The sequence below is a fragment of the Bemisia tabaci genome, chromosome 6 (assembly GCF_918797505.1).
Source record: "Bemisia tabaci chromosome 6, PGI_BMITA_v3".
NCBI lineage: Eukaryota > Metazoa > Arthropoda > Insecta > Hemiptera > Aleyrodidae > Bemisia > Bemisia tabaci.
Window position 1 is genome coordinate 40,754,305 of NC_092798.1, and position 9,747 is coordinate 40,764,051.

The following is a 9,747-nucleotide window of genomic DNA, read 5'->3' on the forward strand; positions in this document are numbered from 1 at the left end:
ACATCATTACAATAATAAACAACAAGTTAATTAGTTAACCTTAAAAATTCACGTTGTGTCGTTCCGAATGTCCAATTGGAATGGTTACAGATCATAACTTATTATTCCAAACTTTTTTAGAGTCAAATAAGGATGTAATTAGTTCCTCAAGTTCATCAAATGTATCAGCTCCTCTGATGTCCAACCAGTCATTGTGCATGTCTTTTAATTTCTGTGTTCCTCTTCTTTCTTAAGCGTGCATCGAGGAAAGATTGATGTTTCGGACAGTTAGATGATCCACCTCTTCTCATCACTGAAGAATTAGTCCTCAATCACAATATGTCCACAAATTCCAAAAGAAGTAGTAAGTCCATTCTCACCCCTCACATATTTTTTTGTTTTTGTTTTTCTGAAAGACACCTAAGCGGTTACAACTTTCTCATCGTTTGTTGAGACGTCAGTCAAATCTTGCTCACATCAACATTGATTAAAAATATCACTTCTTGAGTACATTTATTAACCTTTTGATGGGTGTTAATGAGGTGCTGGTCAGAGATGGAATTTTCTGGCAACATACAGATACGTTTGAACAAGCTCTGGCAGGCTCTGTTGCAGAGTTAGGAAAGAATTATTTGGAAATTATTTGGTCAATCAGCAACGTCCCATCAATCGTTAATTGGACGAGCAATTTGATGTTTGATCTACCTCATCTGGTGGAGAATTCTGAGGAGCGAGCGTCTAGTCAGTGTTGCAGCACCAATTTCAGTAATTTCCGAATTATTCGCGCCCAACTCTGCCCTGTTGGTAGGAGGGGAGACTTATCCTAGCTTAAAGTACCTGCTGTAAATGCTCTAGAGCTCTAAAGCCTGTTCATTTTTATGTTTTTAAGAGGCTTTGTTCTCATGCATCATGCCCTAACATTCTTGGTATGATCGCATTATCGATGGCCTCCATCATTCATGCGGAATCAGCAGTCTGCCAGCGGAAAACCTCATCATAGCCACTAACTTGACTTGAATTTCACCATCCCACCGTACACTGAGCCAATGTTCATCTTTTCCAAGAATAAGATTAATTTATCGGCGCTTTTGTACTTGTGTTTCATTGTTTAGTCTCTTTTTCAAGTTTAAATTGGGGCTCCCGAACTGGCACTAATTCCTTTATTTCTTATCCGGAACTGTATAACTTTGTGTGTTTAGCCCCAGAAATTTCATTTTCTCTCTTATAAGAAATCATTGAAATCATCCATAGGTTTGAAAAACCTGATGGGTTCGAAATCATCCAGTTTTTTAAACAAATACCTAGAATTTTAAGGAATCAACTTGAGCAATTTTTAATTTCCTCAGTTAAGTATGTAAGTTATCTTGCATATCATTTGTTGTCAATATTTAACATGCTTCGAATGTGTGAATACTTTGAAACATTTTGAGAAGGGAATAAAAATTAGATCACTTGTCAAGATTGACAAGATAGTCTCCTATTAATGTGTATGTTAACTTTCATTTTTAACAAAAAAAGCAGAAAACTTAATGGTCTTTGAAATCAGCTACCTATTTTGTCTCAGTTTCCAAGCCAGGCTGGTAATTTTTTTTTTTTCATCTTTTTGTTTTTTTTTTAGATTGGAATGAACCACTTCCTCCAGACGTGAAACAGGGATCAAAATGTTTTAATCCAGATGCACTAAAAACGCACACTGAAAACTTGGAGGAGCGCGAAAAAGCACTTATCAAGTATGCTTGTAAGACTGTCACCATTGAAACGATAGATACCATCAAAGCTGGTTTAGAAAGAGTAAGTTCCATGCCTAATCAATTCACTGTTGTAGGTATGAAGAAAAGAAAAAATAAGTGTATTTTTAAAAGAGCTAGGTAGGTAGATTTGTTTAGATTCATCAATCTAAAATATCTAGGGGACCCAAAAGTAACTGGACTGCTTTCGCCCTAGGCTGTCTGTTATAAAATTTGACTTCTCTCTTCAAGGAAATTTCAAATAACTCTTAATGATGCACTGTGTCCACTAGCAAGAGCAGTGCATAAAACCCTCTTAAAACAATTTTATGGCTGTTTCTTTAAGTGTCTTTTGTTTCACGTTGACTTTCCTGTGAATTTCCTCATTCTGCACGTTATATAATACTGTAGTTATTTAGAATGAGTTATATCCCCAAAAAACAAGTGGCAACGACGGTTTATGTTTCACCACAAGAAACCCTGCCTGATAGTGTAAAAATGATGATCTGAGCTTGCGAAGAATTTTGCTTCTATTTTTCGGTAAGTATGTATTCCCTTTGGTAGGTATGACAGTAATTGTAGAAATATCAAAGGCAAATGTCTCTGGTTTTTCTTGCAGTACAATATTTTGTCAATTGAGAAAATGAGAAGTGAAAAAAAACACCAAGAAGTGGCCCGAGCTGTATGTAACAAGGTGGAGAAATGTTGCTGGGTCCACACCATTTTGCGGGGAAAACAAAGCCAAGAGGTTCCAAAAATTAAGATTAGAGTCAAAATTAAATTTTTTAAAACTTCAATGCGCACCAGTACGAAACTGAGGGGGGAGAGTGTTCAGCTGAGGCAGTTTGCATTGGAATATTAAATTGGAGCCGAGAGCTCTATACCTGTTTGGGCCTTTTTAGACCTCATCAGCAGATCACACTCGGCAGTGAACCCAACTTAACATGCCGCAAAATCCAATTATCTTTCTCTAATCTTAATTTTTAGAACTTCTTGGCTTTGTTTTCCCTGCGAAATGGTGTGGACCCAGCCTCGATTTCTCCACCTTGAAAATGAGAAGTTTAGAATGAATGAACAGAGCTCTTGCTTCGAAAGACAACGCATCATTCTACTTCTTACTTATATTTGTTTCAAAGCTCTTAAAATCTCTTCCAATTTTTGTTGTATTCTCCATATCAATGGCCAAAGTGTGACATCTTGTATCTCCGTTAGCAATGTTGTTGACTTCCTGTCATACTTAATTTTTTCTGTGGAAAACTATTCGATATAATTTTTTGAAAACTTCCCTGATTTTGCTTTTCTGTAAGCAGAATATTCTGCGTAAATTTCAAGCTATAAAATTGACTTGTTTCTCCTCGAAAATGTAAAATAGGAGTGGAAATTTTGAAACACTGCAATGGAGATACGTTGTTTCACACTTCAGCAATTTATATGATGCATGATAAATCAGCAATTGAAATTTAACACCTCTTAAGGCTTCTGGTGCTAACTTAATTCGCTAATTTTCAAAAGTTCTCAATAATCATTAACTCCTAAAACATCTAGCTTAACTTTTACCAGAAAATAATACATTATCCCAGAGTAAAAGGTCATTTCACTCAATTTTTGAAAACACAGAGTTATTGGTGTTCTGAAATTCTGCAATCACATCTCCATGTACGAAATATAGTAGCGGCGGCCAGTGCTGATTCTAAGACACTGAGTTTCAAAAATTGCAATTCATATCGATTCAATCAATAAAGCAAATGCATAGTTTTTCCATTATCTTGAAATAGCTGAAATGGAGTTACGTTTGGACTGGACAGTATAATGATGAAGACCTTCAACTCAATATACTCAATAATAGCTCTCAATAATTGTATTACTCCTCATGAGTCGGTTAAAACTTATTGTCTGATGAAAAGAATATTAGATTACTAGTTTCATTATCTTTCAGAGACAAGGATTTAAATATACCAAGAGGAAAAGAGTGGATGAACCAACAAAAAACAAGACTTCATTATCAATATCAAAGAAGCGTCAATTAGGACTCTACAGCCTGCCGAGGAACACCATTAGCTATGCAGATGCTCTACCTATGCACCAGTTATGGTTAGAATACATTCAGCCGTTTTTACCAAACATGAAAGTGAAGCCTAACGTGTAAGTATTCCATCTTAATAATTGTCATTCTCAAATAGGCCCATTCAAGAATTTAAAATATAAGAAAAACTGAAACAGAGGCAGGAAAATTGAGGAATGAAAGACTTTTGCTAAAATTTTAGAGAGTTTTATAAGAGGGACCGGAATAATTGCTTCTTGTAGAATTTGTCCAATTGTGTCTTCTAAGCATTTACAATTGCCAGGAGAAAAATTCAGGCAAGGAAAATCAAATGGTTTACTTTGAAAAATGCTCAACTCTATTGTACTGTCTCAGTTCTTTCTCATAGGTATATTTTCCCATGTGAATAGAAAACCAACAGAGGTTTTCATTAAATGATGTGGAACATTTTTATTAAATTGGCTGATATTCTTCACTAAAATTAAAATGTGAAACGAAAAATGAAAAATCGTAATAAAATTGGGCTATTTTCAAAGTGGGCCATTTGATCAGGACCTTGATAGAAAAAAAGAGATCCTTAAGCTCAGTTGTGAGATAAGCTGTAATTTATTACTGAACCCGGAAACCTCGTATTGACAGTGTAAGTCGGCAATCTCATAACTCGGTTTGCGACGTCGTAGACTTCCTGTCATGCTTTATTTTTCAAACAAAAAACTACTCAACAGCAATTCTTTAAAACTGCCATGATTTTTCTTCTCTGTGCGAAGAAAATTCTGCAAAAACTTCAAGGAATGATGTAAATTTGTTCTCATTTAAAAAAATAACATAGAGGCGAAGATTTGCAGACACCACAAACGAGACATGTGATTGCTGACTTACGCCGTCAATATCTTGGTTTAAGATTATGATAACTGCTCGTCTGTCTTTTCTTTTTTTAAATTCGAATGACCTTTCAATTCATTTTCTTGATTATTTCGGCAAATTTTCTTCCCTGTTTCAAAGATCTTCTTCTTCTACCCCTGCCTCTTTCTTTTTTTTTTATGACCAGGACATGAGCTTTTATCAGCTCCAGCCAGCACAGGATCAAGCATGTATTAAAGCAGGTAAAGTAATGTAAAAATGTGCGTGTATCCTCATGGGTAGTTGTTAAAAATTAAATCATAAAACATTTCCATCATCTTTCAGGGGTGAAAGCCACCTGTATTTTGCTGCTGGTTCCTCATCATAAATCTGTCTCAGAGTCTGAAACTGTTATTTGGTATCCTGCCATTGAGGAGCTTTCCGGAAAAAGGGCACATACCAAAAAAATGCGCTGTGAGAAAAACGCATTTGAAGTTTTCATTATTACTTTTTGGGCACTAATGATGACATACATCGGAACTGGGGCACTCATATCAATGTTCCCACACTCCAGAATGAATAACGACCATTGGTAAAACTTACACTTCTTTCAGTGTTGTGGGAGGAATTTTTTAAAAGTTTCCGTTTTATGCCCTTTTTCCGGAAATGGACCGGTGTTCGTAGGTTTTGGCTTTTAAAGCTGAATTTTAAAGACTTCAACAAGTTTCTTAACGAAAATAAACAATAATTTCAATCGCAAATGCGCGGGTGGATCATCTTTGATTATTATTAATGAAAAAGACAGCGAAACACATGTAAAACTCGAAAAATTTAAACTCGCAAGAGACCATTAAAAAATTGAATTTATAATAATTACAAAAATTCACGAGAGACCGGTGCAACGCGTTGACAAGCGCTGCAACCCGATGATATTGCATTGATTAGCAGAATCAGTGCGATGCATTTGTAGTGAGGGATCCTTATCAGTACCCATCCAGTGGCGTAACGGACTTCCGCTGGGCCCCCCTGCAAAATTTTTTCTAGGGGCCTCCTAAGTCGATAAAATTCCAAAATTATCCCCCCCTCTCCCTTCCTCACCCCTTCCCGTTTTTTCTCGTATGGTCTAGGCCCGCAGCCCGAAAATTTTTGAGAAAATCAGCCTTAACCACCAAAAAATCAAAGTGGCAGCAGCTTATATCTTTTTACCTTTAGGTATGGTATGTGCAGGATTTAGCCTTCTTTTACTTTATGTTCTGAGGTGGAATTTGATTCACTTGCATGTTTGCGCAAATAAATATATTTTAAAAAAAATAAAAACGTAAAAGTACCCGATTAAATGGAGCCCCTAAAAGATCAATGATCTAAAGGAAGGCGGGGGCTCAGCCCAGGCCCATGAATCAAAGGGCCCCCAAGGCTTTTAGATTCTTGGGCCTCCCCAAACCCGAAATACGAAAAGTGGAATCATTGAGTGGACATGGGAAGGCAGGGGCCCTCCAGCAAACAAAAAGTTAGGAACAGTCCAAGAAAAGTATGAAAAACCCCGAGCTAACAATAAAAATCAAAGGAAGAAGCCCCATCTCGATAAGTAAAGGCCCAAAGTTTGAAACCAAAGCTGAGGATCAAAGAGAGAGAGAGAAAAAAATTCCGGCGGCCGAGGGCCCCCTAGGCGCCAGGGCCCCCCTGCATAGCAGGGTCTGCGGGGGCGCCCGTTACGCCACTGTACCCATCACCTGCCTGCGCCCTGCGCGCTATCTCCTCAACGTCGCAGTGACCGTACCCAGAGGCAAATAGATGAAATACTCCTGATTCAGCCTCACAAAACTTGGTCTCTTAGCTCCAAAAATTGATTAATTAAGCTGAAACTCGGGACATTGGCACATTAGGATGCGAGGAATCCATTTCTGCCATTTCTGGATAAAGGGCACATTGGTGTATGTGCCCCTTTTCCAGAATGCCCCTCAATTCTGTTTGAGCGTCAGCAGCTTATGATAGAATAGGTCCTACCATGATCTTTTAAGTTCAAACTCTACGTTCCTTGTCCATAAACCTGTTTCTCTGTAGATCACCAAACAGGGTGCAAATTAAGGGCCTAAATGCATATGTACTCTTTTTTTTGGAAATTTCACCTAGAATATGATGGACACATCGAAAATGTTCAAATTCAACCAATAAATAAATTAGAGAATAATATTCTTTGTGTACATAAATTCTACGTTCCGAGTCACAGAAAAACCAATTCCGGCAAAAATTAAATATTTCTAAAATATTGATACTGAAGCCTGCTTAATTTTATATAATAATTTTTCTCGCGTCCTGAATTCTCAAATCCCGCATTCTCTACATGTTTATCGTCAACTTGTCATTGTGATATTTCTGTATAAAGTTTTTATTTCATTTTAGAGAGCAGCGATTGAAATTCTTCAAGCAAGAATATATTGGAGCCATGATTGAAGTTGTTCGGTCAAAGTGTCCTTCTCTTGTCGGTCTCCGAGGAATAGTTATTTTTGAAACAAAATTCACTTTTAAAATTGTTTGTGAAGATGATATCTCCAAAAGTAAGTTTCTGTGTACCTATCATTGACTCTGCCCCCGTCATGCTTTAATTTGAAATTTTTTAGTGCTTTAAAAGTTGAAGAACTTAATGATTTCTAGATACTTTCTTTTCTGGAGCCTCAATTTCTTTGTCTTTCAATAACAAAATCCTTTAATTCTAGCTCGAAAAAGAGGCTTGTTCCGAAAAGTCAGAGTGTTTGGTTGAAATTAATGGTCTGTGTGCACTGGCATTGATTTTTTTATTAACTTTTCTGTAGTGTCAAACGAATACTTATTCATGAGCATCAAGTATTCGGTTTCGTTCCTGGATATTTGATATTTTCATACTCAGGGCATTCATCTTTGAAAATTTTTTCCTACTACCCAGATATAATTCGTAGATTACTGTACAAAAGATGTCGGAAAAAATTATGAAACTTAGAATTTTTTTACTTTATTTTTAAAATTGATAGCAGCTAATCTTGCGAAATCATTTCATGGAAGTGAATTTTTGTGGGAAGGGGGTTCTAGAGAAGAAGATTTTTTATCATAATATTAAAAACTGAAGGAAGCCTTGGAAACAAGAGGTTAATTGAGGACTTGAGCCTGTGACCCTCCTGGGTACAAGACGAGTCCAAGTATTGAGCCATTGTGCTACCACTAAAGATTATGCACCAGGCTGATTATCATGCCTCCTGCCTTGGATGATCATCAGGAGGCATTCTTGGTCAATTTTTAGTGGCCCATTGACAAAAGCTGAAAAGCACCCATCATTTAGCTATGCTTGAACTGTTCATAGCCGCAAACCACATCAAAATCGGAGGCTGCCATTTATGATCCCCCTCCATAAGTCAAAGCAACAACTAATTTTTGCTAGCTTGGGAAAATCCCAACAGCTATCCGTTAAACTATTTTAATCATAATAGAACTATTTCAATAGCTCATTAAAAGTCAATAAGATGCCTCTATGCTAAAACTCCAAAACCGACAAGTCTCTATTGACCTTAATCTCATTTTTCTCTCTTTCAGTAATACCCAAAGCATCCTGCGTTTTTTCAGTTATCATCGACAAAGTTTGCCTCACTATTTATGGGAATTATTTCGTTGTCAGACCAGCTGAGAGGATTAACAAGAAAATCAAACAGAAAGTACTGTTTGACCTGTAAGTTTTTTTTTTTCGTAATTAATTTAAAAGTCCCTAACAGAAGTGTTCTAATTGCAATCCATTTTTCAGTCCGTCCCTTCATCAATAGCTCTTGATCAGGGAAAATACATTTTTAGTCGGTATTTTTGTTATACTTTTTAGTGATGAAAATCGTAAGAAACTGAAAAGTGTTAACTGATAGCTTATTACAAGAGCCGAACAACTTTTCCTTGGAAATATTTAAGCTTATACCCTTTGTCCATAATAATTACACATAAGAAAATCTGTTCAGCAGCGAAAAACTCAGAAATTATTAACTTAAACTGTATTTTTTTAAATTTAATTTTAAAAAATTTAATATAATTGAAAATATTCCAGCCATTGTTCATCATAAGAGATGGGGCATTAAGGGTAGATAAAATACACACTTTGTCTCAAATTAGATGTGATTTCCTTAATTTTACTATCCAACCAACAAGACTTCTTGTAGCAGTAAACTGCATTTTTTGTGGAATGAAGCTTCATAAATTGAATGCCTTGAATCAAAAACTGCTCAACTCTATTGTGACATTTCCATCTCGCCAGTTGCTTTTTCATGTTTGCAAAGAACATCAATCAACATTTTTGATAAAAAAATTTCACACTTCCACATTGACAGGAACTGCAGGAACGTCTGTATCAGCTTGCAACGTTGCAGACTTCCTGTCATATTCGATTTTTTAAGTGGATCAACACTCATTGTCACTTTGTTTTTTAACTTCTCTGATTTTTCTTAGTTATTTGAAGAATATTCTGTGATAAATTCAAGCATTAGCGTTAGTTACTTTTCTTTTGATAAAATTGAATGGGAGCGCAGATTTTGAAATACCGCAAGTTAGATACATCTTGCTGTAGTTCCACCGTCAATATTTAATTCCTATACTAAGAAATTCTTTGTTGAGTATCATTTTTGGTTTCTTTATAATCCAAGGAAAAATTCAACTTACAATTAGTACTGGAACTTCATAATAGATATTAGGCAGTCTTTGAAGCAAACCATTTAATTGAGAATCATTCAGGGGTTAATTTCTGACGCATTGCGCAGTTATGAATTTAGATGCAAACGCTAAAACAAATTTATCTTGGGTCTGTGTTGAAAAATTACAGCCATTGTGTTTTAAGCACCACCCAAATTATCCTCATATTTGCTGGAAAACCAGCAGGAAAAATCAATTTATACAATGATTCAAGTATTTAGACTTCCTGCTCTATGAAAAATAGAAAAAAGGCAGAAAACTAGAAAAAAATTTTAGAGCCTAAAGGTCCAAAATGCGTATGGACGAAAATATTCAAAAATTGTATGCTAATGAGTTTTAAACTGTCATTATGTTAATTAAAATTTTACCTTCTAGCTGTTACTTATTCTTCAAAAATCTGCTTATCCAATTTTTAATATCAATTAGAGAGAAAATCTTAGTACTTCAGACTAAGTAGCTTATCCCCGA

General features: G+C 35.9%; 2 protein-coding genes across 2 annotated transcripts in view; both read left to right on the forward strand.

The window, feature by feature from the left end:
- Positions 1-9,747, forward strand: part of LOC109036406 (glycine N-acyltransferase-like protein 3) — a 260,900-nt gene that overhangs the window by 116,911 nt on the left and 134,242 nt on the right. The window lies entirely within an intron of this gene.
- Pop4 (ribonuclease P/MRP subunit POP4) lies at positions 64-9,653 on the forward strand. The gene is made up of 5 exons (XM_019050722.2): positions 64-343; positions 1,598-1,770; positions 3,643-3,848; positions 6,988-7,142; positions 8,149-9,653. Exons 1-5 carry the CDS (start codon positions 319-321, stop codon positions 8,283-8,285), a joined length of 696 nt encoding a protein of 231 aa, XP_018906267.1. The 5' UTR covers positions 64-318; the 3' UTR covers positions 8,286-9,653.

Excerpts from the sequence above, each read along its gene's own strand:
- Pop4 (XM_019050722.2), top strand. The coding sequence starts at position 319 with ATGTCCACAAATTCCAAAAGAAGTA. Across the intron at positions 3,849-6,987 it reads ATGAAAGTGAAGCCTAACGT|AGAGCAGCGATTGAAATTCT; the intron begins GTAAGTATTCCA and ends ATTTCATTTTAG. Across the intron at positions 7,143-8,148 it reads TGAAGATGATATCTCCAAAA|TAATACCCAAAGCATCCTGC; the intron begins GTAAGTTTCTGT and ends TCTCTCTTTCAG.